This window comes from Symsagittifera roscoffensis, chromosome 1 (genome assembly GCF_963678635.1).
Source record: "Symsagittifera roscoffensis chromosome 1, txSymRosc1.1, whole genome shotgun sequence".
Lineage (NCBI taxonomy): Eukaryota > Metazoa > Xenacoelomorpha > Acoela > Convolutidae > Symsagittifera > Symsagittifera roscoffensis.
The window spans coordinates 5,606,709-5,632,406 of NC_087062.1; the positions used below are offsets into that span (position 1 = coordinate 5,606,709).

General features: G+C 36.5%; 2 protein-coding genes across 13 annotated transcripts; one reads left to right on the forward strand and one right to left on the reverse strand.

The window, feature by feature from the left end:
- The first annotated feature begins 8,000 nt into the window (after window positions 1-8,000).
- LOC134843049 (uncharacterized) lies at window positions 8,001-12,067 on the forward strand. The gene is made up of 6 exons (XM_063859584.1): window positions 8,001-8,799; window positions 8,886-9,461; window positions 9,553-9,678; window positions 9,759-10,835; window positions 11,106-11,311; window positions 11,599-12,067. Exons 1-6 carry the CDS (start codon window positions 8,001-8,003, stop codon window positions 11,872-11,874), a joined length of 3,060 nt encoding a protein of 1,019 aa, XP_063715654.1. The 3' UTR covers window positions 11,875-12,067.
- Window positions 12,068-15,896: 3,829 nt separating this feature from the next.
- LOC134853906 (uncharacterized) lies at window positions 15,897-22,629 on the reverse strand. 12 transcript variants are annotated; one of them, XM_063869911.1, is made up of 5 exons: window positions 22,522-22,629; window positions 21,612-21,931; window positions 19,308-19,517; window positions 18,666-18,821; window positions 15,897-16,044 (listed from the first exon to the last, which is right to left on the reverse strand). In XM_063869911.1, exons 2-4 carry the CDS (start codon window positions 21,742-21,744, stop codon window positions 18,676-18,678), a joined length of 489 nt encoding a protein of 162 aa, XP_063725981.1. In that variant the 5' UTR covers window positions 21,745-21,931; window positions 22,522-22,629; the 3' UTR covers window positions 15,897-16,044; window positions 18,666-18,675. The 12 variants fall into 12 exon arrangements, 7 of the variants coding, with proteins under 7 accessions (XP_063725981.1, XP_063726008.1, XP_063725999.1 ...); XM_063869938.1 differs by having other exon boundaries at window positions 22,568-22,584; XM_063869929.1 differs by having other exon boundaries at window positions 22,458-22,530.
- Between the last annotated feature and the right edge of the window lie 3,069 nt (window positions 22,630-25,698).

Consider the following 25,698-nt stretch of genomic DNA (forward strand, 5'->3'; position numbering starts at 1 on the left):
AATTTGTTTTGCTAGTACTCCCATAAACAAGCAGACCATATGAAATTATAGGTACCACATATGCCAGGTAGAACTTTAACAGCATTTTGCGAGAAAAAGCTACCCTGCCCTTATACATAATTCCGTTAAATCGGCCTAGTTTTCTGCACACAGTTTCAACATGGTCTGTAAATTTGAGTTGACTATCAATGATAACACCCAAGTATTTGAAACAATTTGTAAATCCTATGTTTTCACCCGCAAGTGAAAAGTCATTATCCAAACATTGTTTACCAAATGGTAAGATTTTACATTTTGTAGAGCTTATCGACAATTTATTTCGCACACACCAGTCATCTGTTTTCAGCAAATCATTTTTAAAGTAATCATTTACCCTTGTTGTTGGGAAAGAAGCAAGAATAGCAGTGTCGTCCGCAAAAAGACTTAATTCCGATTTTGAAACAATTTTATTTATGTCGTTAATGTAAAGTAAGAAAAAAAGGGGTCCAAGAACAGAGCCCTGCGGAACTCCGTACGATATTACCTGTTGCCTAGAAGTACCGTTCGAATTAACAACAAATTGTTGTCTGTTTGTCAAATAACTTAATATCAATTTGTTGAATTTTCCTCTAAAACCGTACGCGCATAATTTTTCCAGAAGAATGCAATGGTTAACTGTATCAAATGCTTTTCTCAGATCAATAAAAAGTGCCAAGCCCATATTTTTTGTCTCAATCGTTTTTCGCATGAATTCAGTAACTCGTAGGACAGCATGGATACAAGAATGTTTTTCGCGGAAACCAAACTGTTCCGGTATTATAATATTGTTTTTGTTAATGAAAACTAGCATTCTTTTATAAATTATTTTTTCAAAAATTTTGCTAAAAACTGTCAAAAGACTAATAGGTCGATAATTACTGGGATTTTCTTTTTCTCCTTCTTTCAGAAAAGCGACAATTTTTGCAATTTTACAAGCATCTGGAAAATATGCTGTATCAATACATTTATTAAAAACGTTTGCCAGGAAAACAGATATGACTGGTGAACATAATTTAATCATTTTAGTTGAAAGACCATCATGACCACTTGAAGTTTTAGTTTTTAAGGCCCCTATTACCTTAAACACTTCATGTTCATCCGTTTTAAAAATTACAAAACTTGATATGTTTCTGTCTAAGTTTTGAGAAGCAGAACCAACAAGTGGCAGAGAATTGCTCAGGTGCTTACCAATATTGACGAAGAAATCATTAAGTAAGTTGGGTTCAATCTCTTTTTGGGCTGGTTTTCGTTTTCCACAAAAACGATTAAAAGCTTGAAACATTTGTTTTGATGATGTACATTTTTCAATTTTCTTATCATGATAGTCTCTTTGAGCACGCCTAATTGCCATTTTTACCTTATTTCTAAACATTCGGAAGCAATTAATTTTCTCTAGTGAAGGTTTCTTAATCATTTTGGCATGAAGACGATCTCTCTTTTTACACATTTTTTTGATATCATTGGTGATCCAGTCTTTGTGTTTTTTCCTTAGTAATGTTTGTTGGGGGCAAAAACGGTCAAAAACATCCAGACACATTTTTGTTAAATCGGTCAACATGTCATCAATTGTTGCCATATTGCAATTATTGAGATTTTGATGCAAAACAAACAAGAATTTCAAAATATTTTCATTTCTGTTCAAGATTTTCAAGTTTCGACCTATCTTAAAATTGTCACTATCATCCAAAAAAGGTCCAATAGAGGCAACTAGCGCATGATGATCACTTAGAGAAGTTTTTAAAGTAGTTACGCTCATATCATATTTACTGATGATATGATCAATACAGGTAGAACTAGATGCGGTTTCTCTTGTTGCTTCACTATTTGATATGAAGAATCCAAAAAAACTAAGTATCAATTTATATTCATCAATTAATCGAGAATTGCGCGACACGTCCAGAATATCTAAATTCATATCTCCCACAATGATTGAGTTCTGACATTGTTTTGAATTCAAATTCACGAGTAAATCCTCAAATTGCGTTAAGAAATGCTTTGAATTGATTGATGGCGGTCGATACATCAAACAAACGTTTAGTTTCTGTTTACTTCCTAGAGTTAAAGTTAAGACAACATTTTCTAGTTCATTCGATAAAATTTCGTGCGAAAAGTCAATTTGATTTTTTATGAAAAATGCTAAACCCCCACCCCTACTTTTTTGACGGTTAACAAAAACTCCTTCTTGGTAGCCGTCCAAGTTATAAAGTTCCAAGGGATCATTGTCACTTAACCAAGTTTCGCATAAGGCAACGACATATGGTTGCCATTTTAGTGAAGCAACAAGAACTTTTAATTGGTCATGATGGTTGCGCAGTGATTGAATATTTAAGAAAAGTATGTCCCCGTCGTTACCCATTAGAAATCCCTTTAAAATCAAAAATAAAGCTTTAACACAGGAAAAAAAGAGATATTTTTCTGATGTTCAGAAACTCTTTTTAATTTTCAGGTTGATCTTTTTCTTCGCTGCTGCCCATATTATCATCGCTAACAACATCACCACTGGTAGTCATTTTCTTAGGAGGTGGAGAATGGCTTTCAATGAGTTTTTCCACCAAACAGCATAGTTTATCAAGTTTCCGCTCTTGTATATCATTTTGCGATTCATGACTATCCGGTGATCTAAAAGCCACGTTCCTTTTCCTTTTCCCCGGAGTTCCCAAAAAAGAATAAGATTTTGGATATTGAACATCGTCGGAATCAGCAGCATTTTGAATAACATCCGTATATTTTTCATTGTCAGTAGTTACTGAGATATCATTTCCCATATAAATATCGACATCCTTCTTGTTATCAATTGGTTGCCATCTGCCATATGAATTGTACTTTTTAATCTGGACTTGATTCTTATGAGTAGATGCTAGTAGATTTTTTTCCCGTCTGCAGTAGTTCATAATTTCCCTATCTTTTTCTGCCAATCGTTCGTTTACATGAATTTTATTTCCAGTTAAATCATCCCAAAAATCGAATCTCTTATTCCATACAGCATCTCGCTGGTGATTATACAAAAACTTGACAATAATCGGACGATTTCGACCTTTACCTGGTAAATAATGACACGCGACGATGTCCTGGGGCTGAATTGAAATATTTACTGACCTTAGTATCTTCACAATTGAATGGACAGGGTACTCACCACCATCCGACACACCATGAAATGTTAAACACATAAATGAGGAATACCTTTCCACTTTCGTAACTCTTTTTTCCAACTCATGATTGTCGTAAAGAAGCCTGTCATTCTCACCCCGTAATTCTATAATTTCATTCTGTTGGGAATCGATCTGTTTTATTAATTGCTCAAGAAGTAATCTAACAGAGTCTCCATTATTCAAATCCGTCAAAGAAAGTTTTTGCAGTAAGGCCATATTGAATTGTTGAAAGCGAACGTATTTTAAACGAAGATTTTATGCAGCAAACGTAAAAAGAACAACGCGACTGTTTCTTAGCTCATTTTCTGTTTCTTGTTATAAAGAAGCGATGAGTGGAGGCTTTTGAAACATCGAATACTTCTGAGCAGGGGCGGATTTAGGGGAAAGGGGGTCGGATGCCCCCTTCCCTTGAGGAATTCGACCCCCTATCGACCCAGAGGGTCCCCCTTTTGTACTATTTTGAAATATCCATTTTTGGCAGCGCATTTGGCTCCAATATATATTAATTTTAAGGGGAGCGCGCGCCGAAAAAACGCAATTTTTTGCTTAAAATTTTCCAAAAATTGCCTAAAAACTTTTCTTGGCCTGTTTTTTTTTCAAAATTTGGCCTGCGGCGCAGAAATTTTGGCCAAAACAGGGTCTTTTTAATGCTTTGGGAAGGCTCGCGAAATCATTTTGATCGACCTAAAAAAAGTCGACAACATACGACCCCGTCCCCCTCGAAGAAAATCCGAGATCCGTTCCTGCTTCTGAGAGTGGTAAAGTTAATGTTTTGTGAAGACTATTTGAAAACACTTCATTTTGTAACCACGATTTTTTAAATGAAACCTATTTGTTATTTCTGTCTCCTTGTTTCACTAATGGGAGTTTCACTAATTATTATGAAAAAAACCTGAAAGCGTTACGGGTCAGGTCGAATGAAGATGGATTCGAAATGGAAGGTTATTTTGAGCAGTTTTAAACGAAAGTTACCTCTGTCTACCTTGGACCAAAGTCGGAAACTTAAGCAAAAAACAATCCGATTATCTGCTACTTGCATAGCAAAGGAGAGTTATCAAGTAGAAATTTCTACATTTAGAATTGGTATCTAGCTTCAGTGGCTGTTTGATCCTTGGGAGGCGTAGTTTTCAAAGAGGTCATCATCATAAAAGGTAGGGCTGCAGAGGTTTGAAGATGTGGTCATTTATGAGCAAATTGCGGTTGATTTCGAGTAACTTTTTTCCAGCTCACTTTATGTGAAATATCCCTGTCGGCAATTTGATCGATAAGTAAGTTTGGCTTTTTTGAGGTATGTGAAAATTGGACAAAGGTTATCCAAACATTTGGTAGGGTACAATGCACGAAGATTTTTTGAGAGAAATTTCCAGTAATCAGTTTTATCTGGGTAATAGCACGTTTGTTTATGTTCCCTAATTTCAGTTTTCAACATAGTGCGATTGTCAGATCCAGATTTACAGCGATTAAAAATACTATTATAGCATTTTTTTTTACTATTGCAACACTTGTCTTACAGACTTTGCCATCAAAAGGGCTATTAAGTTAGGCCAGATGTAAACTTAGTACGATTGTCAGATCCAGATTTACAGCGATTAAAAATACTTATAGCATTTTTTCCTTTCGTTATTATTACGCGATAACTTAACTGGGTCTAAGAGGTGGGATGATAAATTTGTCAATACTTTCAATGAAGTTTGGGATGCGATCAGCAAGGGTCGTGCAATCGGGTACTAAACTTTTTCTCCTGTAAAATTAAAATAAATTTAGAAGAAATTTCTTTTAATTCTGGCTGTCGGAAAGTTTCTGTGTTAGTATCACAGCACCCGGCTATCCTGGTTCCATTTAAGATTAAGACCATTTATCCACTGGGGATAGGACCAACATACGAGCTGTACGGCTCATCACGGCGAACCGCTGTTGTACCCCTGTTTAAGAACTACATGCAATTTTTTTGGTTATTTTTCTGGATTGGGTAATGTTGCTTCACCCTCAAGCAACGAGCACAGATCATGGTGGGCCTGGAACATCCGACCTTTCGATTGTTTAATGGCTGCTAAAAATTGCAAGTGATCTTCAGAACCTGAACCATTCTGATGTTTTAAGCTTTGTTATGCGGTTCTTTTAAGGAAAGAATATATTGCATAGAGTTGAACAACGAGAAAAGTATCTGGTTGTGTAATTTGATTATCAATTAGAAGCTTGAAAATTTTTGGTCTTGGCATTTCACTCTCGTTCCTTGTTTTTGTCGACGAGCCTAGTTTTTTGAAGGAGTCATCAGCAATAACTGATTGGACTGAACCTGGGTAGAAATTGCGCGGATTTATGACGTATGTGCGGTTGGGTTTCGTGAGCAACTTGGAATTGTATTTCCTTTAAAAAAACCTTCACACGTGATCATCAACCTGAATATCATAATTTCTTTTCAGGATGCTGTGCCGCCTCACTTCGTGAAATTTTCCTGCACTGAATTATTAACTCATTAAAGCTTCAAAAATGACGATATAAAAATGGGGTTTTAAAGCTTGCTTTGAAGTGAAACTTGAAATTTTTTTTGTAGACAAAATTTTCTGAAATTGCGTTGAACTCATCATGCAGTACTTTTCAGTAGTTGTGTGCTATTTAGTTTGAAGAAGCTATGGTACTCCCTTATAAGTATGGTCCCGAAAAACTGCCTAAGTTCCCATATAAAAGTCAGACAGAAAAATTGTTAAAGATAATTCTAAGTTTTGCCACTGAAATGATATTTATTACCCTTGCGATAAGCAAGGGTAGTACAATTGGCTACTAGACTTTTTCCCGTAAACAACTTTGTCCGCAGGAATCATTGGACTCCTGATGTACCTTGCTTCATTTTGAGTTTAAATTTTCTAGTGTCGCTTGCACACTTAGCCTGGTGGTAAAGAATACGCCTGAGACGACAAAGTCCAGTATTCGAATCTGACCAGTACAAGTTTTTTTTTTTCAAACGGTAAATATTCAGGATCCAAAAATTTGGGCTATTACTTGTCTGCTTGTTTTGTCGGCCTAGTTGCCACATCTAAGAATCGTTTTTTTTTATCTGTTAACAATTCTCACTGCAATTTCTTTTCGCATTTTTAAAATCCGGAAGCCTTGAAATTTGCTTTTCACATTTGTAATTTTACCAGCTCGATAAGTTTTAAAAAAATTTCATTTTGTTTTTCATTTTTTTAATGTATTTTTTCATCGGCTTAATAATATTAGGCTTAATTAATATAGACTCAGTGGACTCTTTGTGCGTCGTTATGTCCGTGTGTGCTCTGAGGGGAAAAGGGACTTAACTCTTTTAAAAGTTAAGAATTTTTTCCGCATGAAATGTTTCTACTCAGGTTTTTTTGGCTTTGTTACCGCTTGGTTATTATAAATTAAAATCCAATCAACCATCTGGCGTAGAGGTAAAACAGCAGTTATTGATGGCAAATGCTTGCGGTTTGGATCCGGCCGGGCTCTTTTTTTGAACAGTTTTTGTGCTTTTTCGGACTATCGTCCGTCTGTTTATTTTTGTCGGCTAGGTTCCCGTAACTCGATGGTTCAGCTTCATTCCAAGTTGCTGTAGCCCACATGCTTGAGAAGACAAAGACCGGGAGTTCGATTCCAGTTCAGACCTGTATTTTTTGCAAATATAAACTTTTGATTAATTTGGATTATTGTCTGTCTGCTTTTTTGTCTGCTTAGTTCCGCAGAAAGGACTTTTTTGTTTCCATTGGTGCAGGCAATTTTGTCCCAAATATTTTGGTTTTTTTTGCAATTTTTATTGACAAAAACAATTTTTTGAAGTTTTCTTTCAGTTTTTTCCGTTTGATTTTAATCAGGGGCGGGACCAGGATTTTCTCGCGGGGGGAGGACGGATTTTCGAAAAAATTCAAAAATTTTGTCGACCTTTTTTAGGTCGATCAAATTTATTTTCTGAGCTCTCCCAAAGACCCTGTTTTGGCCGAAATTTCTGCCCCGTAGGCAAAATTTTGAAAAAGCAGGCCAAAAAGGCCTTTTTAGGCACTTTTTGGAATATGTTTAACAAAAAATCGCGTTTTTTCGGCGCCCCCCCCCCCCCCCCCCCCTCAAATTAAGTATATATTGGCGCCTTAAGAAAAATTTTAGGGTCCGTCACCAAAAATGGATATCTCAAAATAGTACAAATGGGGACCCTTTGGGTCGGCAGGGGGTCAAATCCATGGGGGGGGGGGCGTCCGCCCCTGATTTTAATCATAGTCATTCATAATTGTATCGCAAGTGGTGCTTAACTCAATTTTAATGGTAAATCTAACGAAGAAGTAGTCACAATTTTTCTTTTGTTTTCATCCCCTTGAAGAGTTTCAAGCAGATTTCAAGTGTTCTGGCGGCACCACACTTCAAAACGAGCTTTTTAATGGATATCATCAAAAACTGCTGGACCCTAAGCGAGTACCGAAACTACTGGTTTGCTTTGCCAACTAAACGCGATTCTGGGCATAAAATGATGCAATAGCTAAGTGCTGGCTAATTTTAAGTATCGTCAAAAATTACCATCGACTGCGACCACGCGCTTGTTCTTATTTAATCGGCGGTAATGATTACTCGCAACATTTGGACTCTATGGATTGGGCGTAGTTTTCATTCATATCAGCTGACAAATTAGCTAAATCAGCAATGAGCTATTAATGGCTGTTGCATCATGCCATCTCTGATTGTTGTTGCAGTTATATGCACCTGTCGAAGTCTCGCAGTATAAATAGGCAAAGTTTGCAATTATTTGCCACTTCGAATCTTTTTTCTTCGGTTCGGAACTCATCTGAAATCACATAAAATTGAAAAAAAAAAATAAACAGAAAACAAAGCAAAATGAGCAATTGCTCACGTTTTTGGACATTTTTGAAACTACTCCTGATTTTGAGTTCTCTGCGGCTCGTGGAGGGAGAGAAATTTGTCTTCGAATTTGGCAATGGAACTTCGGACACCGATTTGTTATCGATTGAAAATGACTGGGAACGAAACTTTGATGGTTTGTTCACATATAGTGGATACGGCGATGATTACTGCTCCTTTGACTTGAAACTGAGCCGGGAGATAAGATTTGCTGCTCAGATGTACGACACCATTTTCGCATGCGCTTCCGGATACATATACTTCGGACCACGGTATCCCGACCCGTTTTTCCCGCACGCGACATCTTCGGACTGGAACGAAAAGGCACGAATGATTCCTTTTATGAACGAAGTGCGACTGGACAGTGACAGAGATGAAGACAGATACGACAACCATTTGTTTTTCCGAGAGATGAGCAGCGGAGATCTGCAAATAATGGCGGGCATCGTAACGGAGCACACTGATCTCAAGAAGAGGTTTGAGCCAGACTGGGGGTTTGTTGTCACCTGGAATGAACTTGAAGACAGTTGCAACTCATACCGGTACCGCTATGCTTACAGGGATTACAGAGAGGCCTATTATGGGAAAAACAGTTTTCAGGCTGCTGTTGTGTGTGATGGTGCCAAAACTGATAAAAACTCAGAGGACGATGATTGCTACGTAATGTATGACTTCTACAGGACTGAAGTTGTCGATAGGGATGAATGTAATTGGGGCATGTTTTGGTTTGAAGAAGGAAAGAGCTTCGCTCGAAGCGGTTTCAAAGACGGAAAGAGTAAGTACCATCTTAGAATGTGTTTTGATTGTCGGGTGTACAGCAACTCAATGTATTATTTAAGGTACTATTTGATCCTTTTACAGATATTCTCTTGGAGCTTCCGCTCTCAGGAACAATTGAAGTGCGAAACCTATATGCGATCTCAAACATCAATGTCCCAGGAGTCTGGCTATTCAAGATCGGTCAGAACGACAGAGATCCCGCGGTGGCCTCGGTGAACCCCTTTGACGTCGCCAACCTCTTGATACGACAAGTGTGCCATGGAGAAGTGTCGCCAAAAAGGATCTCGAATCGCGACATTGGCATCTTCGTGACAATACCTTCTTGCAGCTTGCCGCCGCACCACAAAGCCGAGCTGATTTTCAAAGGAACGTTTGAAAAGGTTATGACCGCTCGGTATGTGGGAGATTTAGTCATCGCGAGGTTTCCAACTGGATGGAAAGTTAATGAACAAATCCAGGTGTTTCTGAGACTGGACGGCAAGACTCTACTGGGATCCAAAACTCTGTTTCTCTACTCTCCCGTTCAAACTTTGAATTCAAATGGCGGTTTGAGAATTTCTACGAGTGGAAGTGGCTCTTCGATTTCTGTTAAACTGCAGATTGACAGCTCGTTCAGCGAACACGCAACCTTGAAGATCATTCGGGCTACTGAAGCAGGTTAAACTTTTCATGAGAAGAATTTAAAAATTGCATTTCGAATCAAATTTCAAACTATCTGAACCACTTGTTTGATGTGTTTATGATTTAGGAGAGAGTGGGTTTCAGCTTGAGACCCAGTCAAGTGTATGGTCCTCGGGCTCTACTTCTATGGACCATACCATAAACAGCGCTGGACTCTTCACTTTCTTCACACTGGTATCCCAAAATGGAGCTAGTAAGTTTAAATTTTGTTTCTGATCTGATTGAAACAAGAAAAGTTGAAGACGCGAAAAACTACAGACTCTTTATTTGCAGCTGTGTATAATTCACCCATCGTCGCTGGGTCTTCCTCTCAAAGCTGTGCTGAATGGGACCAGGAACAATCAGCTCGAGATGTTTCACGATGTGTGGTGGAAGTGGGACGATGGTACGGATGCCCCCAGCGAACTTGGTCTTGGATGCGTCTCGGAAACTGGACACACGCCGACTTCGCTCACGAGGAAGTGCGACTGGGTATCTCTGGGTGGCAATACGACATCTGCTGCAACGATCGGAACCCGTCAGTGCGAAACTACTTGGCTGCCATAGGGTACTGCAGCAATCTCACCTGCGAGTTCAACCCGGGCGCGAATCTTTGCATCCGATCGCCTAAAGTGTCTTGCTATGACGGATCTTCTAGAGACCTCCTCTCGGTCTCAAACCAATGCTGTTACAACTCATCCGGAGACTTGATTCTTCCAGGAGAAAGTGGAGCCGGAAGTCTGGACTACCATGTCAACTCCATTCCGAACATGGCCAGTCATTTGTGGTCAGAACTTGATCCATATAAGAAATGCTGTATATACACTAACGATTGTGATGTCTACTATAAACACAGACCGACTGTCATCGGTTCGTACTGGCCTCGAAACATTCTGATCGGCCGGGGAGATCCGGACATCCAAACTGTGGATGGTCTAAGCTACCCCTTCATGGGTCTGGGGGTTTTTACTATGTTGAAGAGTGACCTCAAAGTGCCTACAAACTTTCAAGTCAGTACTCGACGGGTGGGAAACGGGACCGTTTTTTCGGGATTTGTTATCACTCACAATGATAATAAACTAGAGTGCGCTATTAATGAAAATGCGACATTCGAAGCGGCCATTAATGGCGAGAACCTGACTTTTGGGGACTTTGTGAAGGAGTACACGTTGAGTAACATATCGGTGAAAGAAAGCGACGACTTGAAAACATTCACCTTTGAGTTCGTTCAAACCGGTTTGGTAGTGAGGGTGGTGATACTTCAGGATTTCCTGAATCTGATGATTTCAGTACCTCCGACTTTCAAGCACCACATGAATGGACTAATGGGATATTATGACGGAAATACAACCAATGACTTCACAGCTGCAAGTTCGTATTCAAAATTAAGTTCTCGGTTCTCAGTTTTTCTTTAAATTTATCTCTATAGACTCGAGTTTTAATCAATTAGGTCCTCTAATAAAATTTTATATAAATGAATTTCTAAAAGATCATGAATCAATTATAGAAGTTTTGCGAGAAATCAGTTTTTTAAGATGGTCAATCGGTTTTAGTAATTTCTATAGTAAATTTCGCTGAAGATCATAACTCGATCGCTGCAGTTTTGCGAGCGCCAAATTTGAAATGTTTTGCTTTGCTCAGATGGAACTGTGTATGCGAACGACACCGACCACGCCACTTTGCACTATGGGTTCGGGGAGTCTTACAGAGTGGCGAGGGACGAGTGGCTGTTCGCGTCACCGGAAATAATCGTAGTGGTGGAGGCGGATATCGCAAACGGAGAGCCATTCACCCCAGTATATGAGGCCACGTTCGAAAGCGAAGAGCAACGACAAGCTGTCATGGAGGTGTGCGGTTTTAGGACTAAAGTTTTTAAATTTAGGTTGCAATTAGTTAAATTAGTTTTTTAATTAGTTAAATAATTTAAGTAGCTTAAATAAATTTTAAAAGTGTTTAGAGTGATGATTAATTTTGTGATTATTTTATCATAATTTGTCGCTTCCTTATTTGTACAAATCAATTCGATCAATTAGAAAAACAAACGACTAAATCATATTATCATTAGTTGAGGATTTGATTGCAAGATTTGAGTTCGAGTGTTGAAATAACGTTATTGAACCGTGTTATTGTTCAGGCGTGCAAGAACGACACTGCTTGTATTCTGGACGTGGCGCTGACAGGCAACATGAGTTTCGCTGTCGTGTTCGCCGAACTGGAGTCGGAAATTGAGGAGGCGTCGGAAGCGAGCGAGCTGTTCCGAGAGAGTGAGCCCGAATGGGCGAATTGGGAGGAGGAGGCGCTGGAGGAGTGGGAGAGGTCAGGCGGGAGGTCAAGTGGAGAGAAAATATCGGGCAAAATGTCAGTGGTCATCGTGGTCCTAGTTGCAACACTTTGGTCGGCCATTCATTGAACTAATGAAACTGCATGTCTACATCGGAACTAAATGAATAAAACTCATTAATCGAAATAGAATTAATTGAACTCAGAATGATTGAGTTAGACAGTTATTTTGAACCTACTATCGAGAAGCTTTTGTAGTCATTTTTGGATGAAATTAGAAAGGAAACCAAAATTAATCATTCGGTATAAATGATTCCGATATCAGCTGCATTCTTACGGATTGCATCAAATTCGTTAAATATGATTTATAAATCAATTTTTATTGTATATATTTTGATAGTGTCTATACACCTTAAGTCAAAGTTTGTATTTAATTGAAATCTCATTTGTTTATCAACTATCCTGCTTGAGTTTGGATCTTCCCCGGCGGACCTCCTTCCCCCCTCGGGGGTTCAAACCCGCAGGGGCGGATTTAGGAGCAGAGTATTCGACCCTTTGACTACCTTAAGGGTCCCTTTTTTGCCTTTTTTAGACCTCCATGTTTGGCTGGCTGGCCCAAAACTTTTCCAAAAGTGCTTTTGACGCCAATGTATACTAATCTTGGGGAGCGCGCGATTAAAGAACGCAATTTTTTGGTCACAACCGTCCAAAAAGTGCCTAAAAACGCCTTTTTTGGCCTGTTTTTTTTTGTAAATTCGCCTGCGGCGCTACAATTATATCGAAACGGTCTTTTTAGTGCTTTGGGAGACAGGAAATTGATTTGGGCTACAACATAAAATTTTGAAAATCCGCCTTCCTCATCAAGAAAAATCTACATCCGCACCTGAGCTGCGGTAAGCGTTGTTCATTTGGTTTTCCTGACCTGGAAACTCTGACCTGACATAAAAACTCTGACCTGGAAACCAACTTTGATCACGTTGAGACTTTTATCACATTTTTCATGATATTTAAAGTTGAAATGATTAGATTTAATGTATTTCAGTCTATGAAAAATACGTTGAGGATGTCCTTTAACTGCGAAAAGAAATATTGAGTTTTTATTACAAAAACCATTGTTGAAAGACTTAATTGTTTCTCCGCTCCGCTTCTTGGAAAAGGCAATGGTATGTTTAAATACTACATACTCATATTCTTTATCTTTCACTGGCAATTTTGTATTGCTCCATTCATGTTTTCCATAAACGCAGGAATCCATTTTGTTATGTTTCTAAATTTGTCAGCTTTTTATCTGATATTTTATCTACCATTGAAATACCTTTTTTGATGTATTTTGAATTATATTTCATCGTGTTCAGTTGATAAACTATATTTTCTTTGCCTTCGATAGATTGTTTTTTTTTTATTATGATGGTCGGCTTTGGGAAGCCAAGTTTGGAAGACTGTGGATATCGCTTGTATCAATTGAGCAATATATCCTCCCCCTCCACGCAAAATGGCAAAAAAAAAGCGTTATGAAATGGAAAGCGAGCAGGTTATTGAGTAGTAAGCATGCATTCGATCGTTTCGGCGAAGAACAAAATTTTAAAAATATCAACCGTAGAAGTTAGCTTCCATGGTTGACGTTTCTTTAATTTCGTAACTAAATTTTAAAATTAATTCACTACAACCTTAATAGTGTACGTAATTGCACATTTTTTTTGATTTCAAAGGAAAACACCGGCTGATTGTGCTAATCATCTGGTCATTTTTTCCTACTTTGCTGCAAGTTGGTGTTTTGACATTGAGTTTTTCTGTTTCACATTCATTTAAATGAAATAAGTTTCATGTGGTTATACGCATGCCACAAACAAGACTGCTCATAACTTAAGGCGAAGCCCATAATTTACGATTGACTCTGTTGGCCAGTTGAACAGTTTTTTGGTTGAAAAACTGATGATATAATCGAAAAAAAGGGGAAAATTTTTTTTTTCTATTTATCCGCCACACCCCAGTGTTATTATTAAAAGGATGAATTTATCGTCTTGTATCTTAATGACTCGGCCAAAAGATTTTCCTCAATTTAGTTTGGAGCGCATTAATCCGCCGATTACGCGTGTGTTAAAAACGCAATTTATCGAGCGTTAATTCTCCCAAATTGGCAAAATTAGGGTAATTCATATCACTTAAACCTTACAGAAAAAAATAGTAGGTAAAATAGCTTTTAAAATTTGTGCTCAGAAAAACAAGATCTTTCGGATGGTGCAAAAAAAATTTGTCAAAATTGCTAAAATAAAAAGTCGAAACTGAATAAAAATATCACACCAATGAAGCATACATATTCCACACTTTCTACAAAATATTTCCAATTTTCTGATTTTTCCGGCTGCCCCTTAGCTAGTCTCGATTAGTTTTTGTTAAATAAAGTTTTGATGGTTTAGAATTTTTGGACTGCCACCAAAATCAAATATAAAGTGCTAAAGTTTAAGTCCAGTTTAACTGATGAATTAGTTTGTCTCAAGGCAGTTTGGAATGATAATAAAGGCGGGATAATTCGCCGTATTAATTAGCGCGTTTTAAAGTATTAACTATTATTAGAGCGAGCACTTCTATCGCATCTAGGCTAGTGGCAAAGCATACTCGCTTAGCAATCCGAATGTTTCCGAATCGTGATCTATACGCAGTCAACTTGTAAAAAGGTTTTGAATAAAAAAAATCACCCAAAGCATATAAATTCAATACTTTTTCGAAACAACTGTCAGATTATTTGTCCCAATGCACAGCCGAACAAATTTCTCCACGATAAGGCTTCTTAAAACGTATCGGCGGTCAAACCTGTGGTAATACTAGTCATTGCATTCCAGCTGTTCGTTACAAGCAAAAAAACAAGAAGTTTGATTTCGCAAATCTCGAATTGTTTTTTTTTCAAAATCTGATTTAGTCATGGCTCCCCCCCCCCACCTCCAATAAGCATCAATTTTATAATGCGATGAGGGGTATTTCAAGTTAAAGTATGACCAGGGGCGGATTTTGGGGGGGGGGTGGGCAGGAGGCCGACGCCTTCCCTCCCCTCCCCTCAGGGATTCGACTCCCTGTTCACCCTAAGGGTTCACCTTTGTACTATTTTGAGACATTCGTTTTTGGTGACGGACCCTAAAAGTTTCCTAAAGTCGCGTTTGGCGCCAAAATATACTAATTTTGAGAAAACACAATTTTTTGGAACAATTTTTCCAAAAACTGCCTAAAAATGCCATTTTGGCCTGTTTTTTCGAAATTTTGCGTGTGGCGCAGAAATTTTAGCCAAAAAAGGGTTTCTGTAGTGCTTGGGGAGCTCGGAAATTCACTTTGTCCGACCTAAAATAAGTCGACTAAATTTTCCGGATCCGCCCCTGAGTATCACCAAATATGTTTGTCATGGCTTAATTAGTCTGCATGCCAATTTTTGTAACAATCGGACCATGTGAACAGTGAGTTTACTAGCAAAAATTCTCAGTTGGGGAAAAAGAAAAACAGCCTTGTTCTTGTCTATTTAAACTTGTTATTTTTCCATTTTGATTTCAACATTAATTTTTTTTTCATTAAATTTCCCGTTCTTGAAAATGTTTCGTCCCTGATACTACTGTGCAGAATATGAAACGGTTAATTCGCTAGTTCATTTACTGTCGAAAGCCAGTTTATGCAGTGTCTGTTTTAAAAATTTTAATGATATCTTTTCGCGGCGGTGCCCCTCATATTTATTCAGTTTTGATTGCTCCGTCTGATTCTTTAACACTTTGTATTCATCAATTTTTCCCTTTGAATTCTACACCAACTAAGATCTTTTATTGTCTAATTAAGGAAAATGATAAAATCGTTCGTTTTATGATAAAACTTTCATAGTTATGTCATTACATGAGGTCTCAGCTAAACAGGAATTTGTTGATCTCTTGGGTCAGATATAAACATTATTTTTGTTTGTTTATCCACTTTTTTTTAAACAAAAATTCAACTAAGTTCACAAAATTTTGACAGAAATGTAAACTGAAATTTAATAGTTGCCATACAAATTTTTTGACAATTTTCGTTCGTTTCCTTTTTTGTGACTTCCATTTCAAGATTGATGTATCAATAATCATATTTGTCAACTTAGTTTCATTTTTGTTGTCATTTTGCTAATTTCATTCCGTTCAAAAGATGCATTGTGTATTTCAAGTTGGTTTTGAATTGTATTGTCAACTTTTTAAGCAAATCAAAAAGAGAATTAAAACTGTTTTTGCTTCGTTGTTCATTACTGACAAAAGGAAGGTGCTGATAACTTTGACCGCCACTTGCGTTGTTCTCTTTTCTTCGAATAGTTAATGCCAAACTTTAAATGTGATTCAATTTGTTGGTCGAATATTAAAGTTTTTTGATCAACTTTTATACAGTGAGAAAGACGAAATGTATTTAGTTTTGAGAGAAAAATTGAGAACAAAGCTTAAACTTGAGTGAACAAAGCTTAAATTGAGTTTTTTTTTTGCTTTAAGTATAATCTAATTTAAAAATTCACTGATTTAATAACTAGCCGATTTCAAACAATGCAATTGAATAACTTTTTTGCAGGCTTTCTTAAACTCTGTGGGCTTTCTTAAACTCGTTCCAATTAGGGCTTTCTTAAACTCGGGCTTTTTTTGCAGGCTTTCTTAAACTCGTTCCAATTAAACTTTCTTAAACTCTGTGGGATTGTGTTAAAAGTTCTTTTTGATATAATACATTAAGATCTTGCCCAAGTTATTGTTCAACCAAAGATGTTGAGCCGACTTATAATTTACTATTATAATTTAAAATAGTTTAAATTTTGGGCTTCCATTTCGCGCATTGCCTTATTTCGTTGCTGGCAAGTATCAAAGCAAGTTTTTTTTCTTCCTTTTTTTGTTTAAAGACAACAATATTTGAAAACATGCGTTCAATATTTCAAATTTTAACTGTTTTGCCGAATTCAATCAAATCAGCCCTGTATTATATACATCGTCCGGAAACATATCATAAAAAGATTAATTGTTTGAGGTTGGAAAACATAAGGAAGACTGCCCTTTTGGCTTGAAAAAGTTGATAATTCAATCAAACTAAAAAAAGGACAAAAATTGAAATTCTCAAGTTTTTCGTTTTAATTTTCAAAAGAAGTGACGAAACAATTGTGTTCGGGTAGATTTTTCATTAAACAATTTTTGTAGTTTTATCTAGCAATTTTCGACGGCACTTTTTTATTTCATTCGAAAGATATTATTGCTCTGGGCTAAGTTTTGAAAAGATAAGTCTTTGATCGTTTTTTGAAAAGTTATGTGAGTTGAAAAGTTGTCAATTAGTTGTTATAGTATAATCAACGCGCGAGATTTTTGTGCTTTTAACGCGTAAGCAAAGCTTTACTTCGTCTTTGAAATCGTTCCAAATTAAATTTAGGCATGCTTTTCGGTTTATTCATTACTTTGCTCTACGCGGAGTATATGACTTTGTACTTACCATAGCATAAGGGATAATAAAAGAGAAAAAAATCCAAATTCCATAGACTTTAATAGGCAGTCGAAACTGTCAGGGTTTTGCCCTGATACGAGCAGTTTTGTTCCATTTTTTCTCCCACACGCTGGCCTATGTAAAGTCCAAAATTATATATTCTGCATCTGCTACGGTATGATAAATGCTTGCCTCAGTTAGGTCTAAAATGATGTAATTGGCTGCTCAATTGTCATTAGAACATTAGGACTTTCGTAATGAAACTAGCGGAATATTTTTGCTCGGGGTGGTTTTTTTCCTCAGACAAATTTCGTTTTTTTAACTAGCCAATTTTGACGGAATTTTTGATATCATTCAAAACGTATTGCTATCTTGAGCTTGAATTTGAAAAGATTTTTTTACCTCTGGTCATTTTTCGTTAAGTTATGGGGGTTTAAAGATTATCCGTCTTAGAAATCGTTCCAAATTAGTTGAAGGGAGCTTATTTGCCATAATTTCTTTGTTACTAGGAGCAAAAACGATCATTTTGTACTTTATATGGCGTGTGGTGTGATGATTTTCCCAAAAAATCTCAATATAAAAAAATTTGATTATATCATGTTATTAATGCTCGACAGTCTTAAAAGGCAGTCGGAAAATTCAGGTCTTCTCGCTGATACGAACAGTCTTGTCTCAGTTTGAATTATATCAAATTCTTTGGTCAAAACCTTTGAAATTCAAAACCCCACATTTTTGTGAAAAATGATACAAGGTAAAATATTTTCCTAATTTACAGTATCAATACCTTCCAGACTATAAAAAAATTAAAATCTATATAAAAAGATTTTATGAAAATTGCCAAGTTAAAAAAATATGGCTGGGGAACAATTTCCAAAGCATATCTATTCCGTCACTTTCTTTGAAAGTGTGAATAACAAGCGACAGTGCCTAACCGACAAGAGAAGTGCAAAACACATGCAACTCATGCCGAATGTAAGCGCAGCGGAGTAAGCACTCTTTTTACGAAATCTTTGCTACCAATTATGGCCCGTTACTAACTTATACAAATTGTCACCTGTTTCGAATTGTTGCCCAATTAATTTTAGCGTTTTAGATGTGCTCAGAAAATGTATTTCCGTTAAGTGGGACGAGCGCGTTTATGACACAAGCTATGGCCTATTTAGTGGGTCAATTAGATGTATGGTATTAACTATGGCCCGTTTAGTGGGTCAATTAGATGTATGGCTTTAACTACGGCCCTTTTATTGGGTTGATTGGATGTGTGGCATGAACTATGGCCCTTTTAGTGGGTTGATTGGATGTATGGCACGAACTATGGCCCTTTTAGTGGGTAGATTGGATGTATGGCATTAACTATGGCCCATTTAGTGGATCGATTGGATGTATGGCATTAACTATGGCCCTTGTAGTGGGTCGATTGGATGTATGGTATTAACTATGGTCTGTTAATTGGACAGGTGAGTGCATGGCATTAACTATGGTCCGTTTAGTGGGTGGAGTGTGCCCATGGTCTGTTTCTCCTGTTTCGTGGTCTTCCTCTGCCCCCCATTTTGGCCTTGATGAAGTAGGCATTTCTCTTGAACATCCTTCTTCTCATCGCCTCCATTCTATCTTCTCCATTTTCATCTATCACTTCAAACACAGTTGCAGAAAAAAACACGCATTTTTAAACCACAGTAGCCGATGGCTGTGCTAGCAAAACAGAAAGTTCCGACCCCATTTATGAAAAAACTGTTTAAGTTTTAATCAAATTTGAGTCGTTTTTTTTGTGTGACGGATGATGATAACAATAAGAATAAACCAATTTGAACCGATCTATTCTTTTGGACCAAAGAATTTTTTTTTCATCATCTGAAGCTTCAGACTTGTATGCAATTTTTTTAGTTATGATAATTACCTTAGTTATGATATACTTGGCCTAATTTATCAAGTTATTTAAAATTTGGGTCTTGTTTGGGTTAAATAGCGTCGATTTATTAACAATTTAGGATCTTTTTGTCTTAGGAGAGCTCCAAAAATTGGTTTGGTCGATAAGAAAGAAAAAGAAGCAAAAAAAGCGTGTCATATGATGGGTAGGAAAGAAAGGTGAGCTAGTTATTTTTTTGCAACTGTCTATACCGGCCAATCTGCCATCTTCTAAATTGTTTTCTGTGGGGTTAGAGGTCAAGTAATCGTTTCCCATTTCCTGCCAATTGGGCTCTTCAAGGTAAGGGTACGTTGCCGTGTTTGCTGGTGTTTTTAGAGCAAAGAATCGGCTACTGTCCTCATACGCATAAGCAGGTTCGTAGTTGTTGAGCTCAAAAAATCCAGCGGGTTGACCTTCGTTTTCTAAACTCAAAGTATATCAACAATGTTGGGTGATTTATTTTGCAAGTTATCCAATTTTTAACCCAAGAATGGACATCTTTGAAAAAATTTGGAAAGCACATAAAGGTTGTCTCTCAAATAATTGGGATATTAATACCACGATATTGCCGAAATTGTGCCATTTTTTTCCGAGCCGATAAAAAAGTTTTTGGTAAGAAAACTTGATAAATTAATCGAAATAAAATGAAAAAAAAAAATCTTTTTTTTTAAATTTTGTCCACTCACACGATATGTACAAAAAGTAAGATATGTATTTGCGTCTCGTATGGTATGAATAGGACCAAATTGCTGGCCTCAATGCAATTTGGAAGGAATTCGGGGCTCACGCCTGTGGTAAGCCCGTAATTTATTATCCACACATTGCGAGGCCAAACTGTGCATTCTCTGCATTGTAAGCGGAATCCGCAACAGGCCAAAATCAGTTTTGTCGCGGAATCCGCAGCATTACTACTTTTCTTTGATCTTCTATGCTGTTTTGGATTCCACAAACAAATACCTAAATCATTGTACCGCTCAAAATTGGTCAAATAAGCAAACATTCAAACCCTCATAACTCTACAGAAAGTTATCACTTACATTTTTTTTATTTTGAGCTCAAGACAATGATATCTTTCAAATAGTACAAAAATGTAGTCAAAAATGCTTTATTCCAAATTCGATGTTGACTGAACAAAACCACATCAAGCCTGATTATTCTTCACTTTCTGCGAAAGTCAGAACAAAAATTTGCTTACTATACTTCAATTTAACACTGAAAAAAATAGCTAAAATTATTTATCTCGAATTGGTGATCTTGGAGTTTGACAAATTCTCAAAACCATACGAAAAGATCGTTTTGCTAAATTTTGAACTCAAGATATCAATATTTTTTAAATGATAAAGTTAAACAGTTACTTAATCTACTAAACAGCTTTTAAAAAAAATTCACTGAACGAAAAATTTGGATAGTTTAGAGAAAGAGTTGGTAAAAATTCACCAAAATTAATGTGAACAGAAAAACCACACCGAGCTTAACTTTTCTCTCTATCTTTTTGTACTCGTAACCTGGTAGTTGCATTAAATAAAAAAAATGAAGAGCCTTAAATTTTTTGGCTTGTTTTGTTTTTTGACGAATCTCAAAAGTGGAAAAGGTCGAAAGTGTAGAAGGAGGAGTTTTTGCTAAGTACAATATTGGCACTTTTCCACATTCCCTCCCAAGTTTTTTAATATATTTTCTCGTGTTATAAATGATAAATACGTGATTTGATAATCCAAAGCATACTGAACAAAATTATTCACACTGATTAGTTTATTAACCACGCAACTTCTCATTCATTATACAAGGTATTTTTGATTTTTCAAAACTATACTGGGCGACATTGAAAACGCAATAAAAATTTTTCAATCAGCTAAAAGTGTTTTTAAAGTGAATGATTTCAGAATTTGCGAAAGTTGCGTGCTTTCTGTGATAAATAGCAACAATAATTGACAACTTGCCTGGAAATTAAGCTTAAGATAAAAAATTTGGGCAAAAATAACGTGAAAAAAGGTCTATGATTTATTTAATTCAACTTTTTGAATAAAGTTTATTACCTTGATTCCTTCATAGTTCTGAAAAGCTATTGCCCTTTTGAGGGCAACAAACGAAAGAAAACTGAGCTCGGCCATAAACAGTTTATGTTCAGCCATAAACATACCTTTTTCGCTGGATCAAAACTGGGTTTTGCTGGTTAATTTCAGGCATAATTTGCTTTCAACTTTGCAAAGAAATTTGAATTCAGTAGAGACTGAAAAGTAAAGCAGTTGCTGAAATGAGATCAAATTTGCTTCAAACGCGTTAGTCGATAAAATTTCACAGCTTCAGCCATTTTTACTTTAAGGAAAAAAGTGAGCAAAAATCTTGATGATGCGTTTTAAATGTCGCCCAGTACAATTTTCAAAAGGGGGAAAGTTTAAAAGAGCTCAAAATTAACCAATAATTAGTCCTTGGTAGGGTTAGATAATACTTACTATTTATCAAGAATGGGGTAAGGGTTAGTTAAAGAGTTTTGAAATGTGTGATAGACCCAAAATTACCTTTGGCAACTAGAGGCTTGGCGGAAGTGTTCGGTGATGTCGTCGAAAAGATAACCAGTAGCTGGAAAATAATAGCAGAAATCCTTGACATGGAACCCAATTTACGAGAAGAATTCTGAAGTTGCGATTTCATTTTTAAAAACACACGTTTTTTCTTTTCTCCAAATTTTGCTGGTTATAACAGAGGTTTAATAATTGATTTTGACTTTTCTGAAACAAGTCAAGCTGCTTGGTTTCTCAATTCTTGATTGGTTAGTAATAGTAAAGATGGTATAAGGGTACTATTAACGGAATGTTTAGTGAAGTAAAACCCACAAGTGCTAGCGCCCGTTTGCCTGATTAATTGTGAACAAAAGGTATCCCAAGCAATTTCTTTTTGCGACAGAAATTAGTCCAATTTTTCGCTAAACTGAGCTCAACTTCTGAATTATGTATAGCCTAGTTACTTATGCAGATTAAAGAACTTAAGAATTCTAAATGTTACAGATAATTAAAATGTTTTACGTCCAAAATTTATTAAGTTTGGTCAAATGATCGGGCAACCGTCTAATGGTTAAAAATCAAAAGCTCGTTTTTTTTTCAGGAGAATCAGCTTGTTTTTAGGGCTCCAAATGAAAACTGAAAAGGAAAGCAGGATGCCTTCCAACTATGCCGATTACCTAAGTATTTGCTTACTGTTTTTTGACGTTTTCTCAGATCAGATTCCAATCTTATAGAGTGAAATTTTTGCCGAAGGCAGATCCGAAACAGTAAGAAAATCACAGCAAGCCTTCCAAAAAAAGTAACTCCTGCCACTAAAAGTCCAACTGTTAAACTAAACAACGAGAAGAATAGAAGCTTTTGTACAAAAAATTTTAAAGTTTGTTTAGCGCCCTAAATTGGAAATAGCAAGCGGGCTAATTAGCGAAACGGAGAAAAAGTCAATCTGCAATCTAATCCCGTCAAATTAGGTTTACAGTTGAAAACTAGATCGTAAAAATGGCCGTTGGTGCTGAAATGTTGTGAACAATTTCTTTTGATGGAGCCTACAGATCAGTCGAGGGAACTTAACACCTAGACAATCACCTTTTGGACCAAGCCCAAGGGGAATGAACAGGAAAAAGAACGCTTAATTAGGTTCTGGCTTAATCGAATTCCGGACCTTTGAAAACGAAATTTGAAAAACAAACAAGTCTGCTCGTATATCAGGGCAAAACCCTGAATGTTCCGACTGCCCCCTTAATCCATATCGACTAGTTTTTTTAGGAAAAGAAAAAATTGAAAAATTAAAAATTTTTGGGCAACAGCAAAGATCGAGTGTGAAATCTCGATTCGTACGAAATTAATACGACTAGCTAGTTAGCCTCAATTCAATTTGGGACAATTTTTTTGTGCGGGATAATTAGCCACGCATAAATAATTCCCGTTACGCTTTCAGGATTATGGATAAGATCTTTAAACTGCGCTTAAATTAGTCCAAAGCATAGCCAAACAGGTAATTCTTAAGCTATCAAAACTTGGCAAAAATGATCGAAGGTGAAATACTTTTTTAAATTTGATTTCAGGGAGTCGGTATCTTCGATGAGGCTTAAATTTTTTTTGTTGAAAACTATTATTTCGATTGCCAAAGTAAACAAAACTGCTCGTAGCAGGGCGATGCCCTGAGTGTTCCGATTGTCTTTTAAAGTTTATGGAGCAGTAATAACAAGAAAAAGTTATGTATTAAAAAATGAAAAAAGTCAAAATTGAAATTTTTTGAGTAAATCATCCCCACACACGCCATATAAAGTACAGAGTGATAGATTTCGCTCCTATTAACAAATCAATTATGACCAATAAGCATCCTCCAACAAATGTGGAACCAATTCTAGACGGATTAAATCTCCGCTTACGCGTTAATAGCGCGAAATATATTGCGCGTTAATTGTCCAAAATTGGCCAAAATTGCAATCTTCAAACCCCATAACTTTAAAAAATCTTTTCAATTTCGAGCTCAAGACATCAATATCATTTGAATGACTCTCAAAAATAGCTGAATGGTACCTTTTGAATGACTGTCAAAAAGTCAAACTTTGTCAAAAGAAATAAAAACCACGCCGAACACAAATATTTCGTTACTTTCACTACAACAGTCCGAATAAAAAATCCTCTTCAAGCATGAATATTCCGTTTTCTTAGGAAGTTGGAACAACAAACCCGTTCTTGCTGTATAGTTATCAAACAATACTGCTAGTATATCAGGGCAAATCCCTGAATGTTCCGAATGTCCCTTAATTCATATCGAATAGTTTTTGGGAAGAGAAGTCATTGAGAACCTATAATTTTTGAACTATATCAAAGTTTAAAATTTCGTGTCGTGCAAAACTAATTTGACCAGTTAGCTAGCCTCAATTCAATTTGGAACGGTTTTGTTGTGCGGGATAATTCGCCACGCATCAACAGTTTGGATTACACCCTCAGCATTCTGAAAAAAAAAACTTTTCAATACGCGCATAGTTTAGTCCAGAACATGGCCAATTTAGCAACTTTCATACCCATCGAACATTACAAAGAAAAATCGGAGGTAGGATATCTTTTGAAATTTGAACTCAGAAAGTCGATATCTTCAATTGGGTATAACAATTTTTTGTTAAAAACTATTATTTCGAGCAGCAAAAATCGACTGAATAAAAAAAACCGCACCGAGCATAAAAAATCTGTTTTCTTCGAAAGTCGGAACGATAATTTAGCTGTATCTATACAAAATTACCCAAATTTTGAAATGACTGATAATTGAGTCTAAAAATTTTAAGTGGAAAATCGCTTCGATTAGTTTAAAACATATATAACTGGGAAAATTGTGACTATTCAGTTGAGGTAAATTTTAATTTCATGTTAGATCAAGTTAGAACAATTTCAAGTTAAGGTATACGAAAATAAGCGCAGAGGAACGAAGCGGTGCAAGCCGCCGTTGATTGCCAATGTAAATATTGTAGTCACAATTTTTCAATTTCATTCACAAATTTTTCGATGGCTCAAAATCTCGCATGCTGATATGCTTGCCATCCCAATTTTTGTGTTTCAAAGTTTTTGAAAAATTATGGAATAATTTCGTGATACATTTCTGGTGATATGGATTTAATTTCTCGTCAAAATCAGATATTCAGAGTGAAAAAAAAACTAATTTTTGGGTCAAAGTCAGATAATCAGAGTCTTAATGAATTACAGTCGATAATCAGATACAAAGAACTTTTTTTACTCTTGTAAAATTCAAAAATTTTTACACAAAACTAAAAAAATAATAACTAAATTAGTGGCCGATTGCTGTGCAAGCCAGATAGAAATTAATATAAGCTTCCATGGAAGTGTAAAAATATATTTATTCACTATTAGAAGATCTAATCTAAAGTTGGATTGGAGAGTTGTCCACTCATCTCCAGTCACACACTCCTTCAGTCAAATTTTTCTGAATGACCGGAAAAATTGGCCCAAAATTTTCATTCTTTATCAATTTACGCATGTGGAGTAAGCAAGTAGACAGCTTAAAGCATTTTACTGATTTAAATAGTTTTTCACAACTAGTTTTTCAACCGCTTACTCAATAAATTGGGTGTTCCGCAAGGGGTTTCTATTGGGTCTTCTCCTTTTTCTCATATACTTTAATGATAGAAATAGTGTACCTAAAACGTGGTACTGACTAATTTTAATAATTCAAACTTAAATTTATATTTCACTATGGTTCAATACAGGGACGGATCTAGGATTTTCTCGAGGGGGCGGATTTTCAAAAATATTTCGAAAAATAGGTCGACCTTTTTTTTGTTTAGGTCGACCAAATAGATTTTCCGAGGTCTCCCAAATCACTATAAAGACTTTATTTTGATCAAATTTTCTGCGCCGCAGGCGAATTTTTGAAACAAAAGGCCACCAAGGCGTTTTTGAGCAATTTTTGGAAATTTTTCACCCAAAAATTGCGTTTTTTCGGCGCGCGCTCCCCCCTTCAAAACTAGTATATTTTGTCGCCGAAGGCCCCTTTAGAAAACTTTTAGCGTCAGTCATCCAGAACGGGATATCTCAAAGTAGTAAAAAGGGGGACCCTTTGAGTCGGCAGGGGGTCGAATCCCAGAGA

Excerpts from the sequence above, each read along its gene's own strand:
- LOC134843049 (XM_063859584.1), top strand. The coding sequence starts at position 8,001 with ATGAGCAATTGCTCACGTTTTTGGACATTTTTGAAACTACTCCTGATT. Across the intron at positions 8,800-8,885 it reads CGGTTTCAAAGACGGAAAGA|ATATTCTCTTGGAGCTTCCG; the intron begins GTAAGTACCATC and ends ATCCTTTTACAG. Across the intron at positions 9,679-9,758 it reads GGTATCCCAAAATGGAGCTA|CTGTGTATAATTCACCCATC; the intron begins GTAAGTTTAAAT and ends CTTTATTTGCAG.
- LOC134853906 (XM_063869911.1), bottom strand. The coding sequence starts at position 21,744 with ATGAAATCGCAACTTCAGAATTCTTCTCGTAAATTGGGTTCCATGTCA. Across the intron at positions 19,518-21,611 it reads CAAGCCTCTAGTTGCCAAAG|AAAACGAAGGTCAACCCGCT; the intron begins GTAATTTTGGGT and ends CTTTGAGTTTAG. Across the intron at positions 18,822-19,307 it reads AGAAGATGGCAGATTGGCCG|TGATAGATGAAAATGGAGAA; the intron begins GTATAGACAGTT and ends CTGTGTTTGAAG.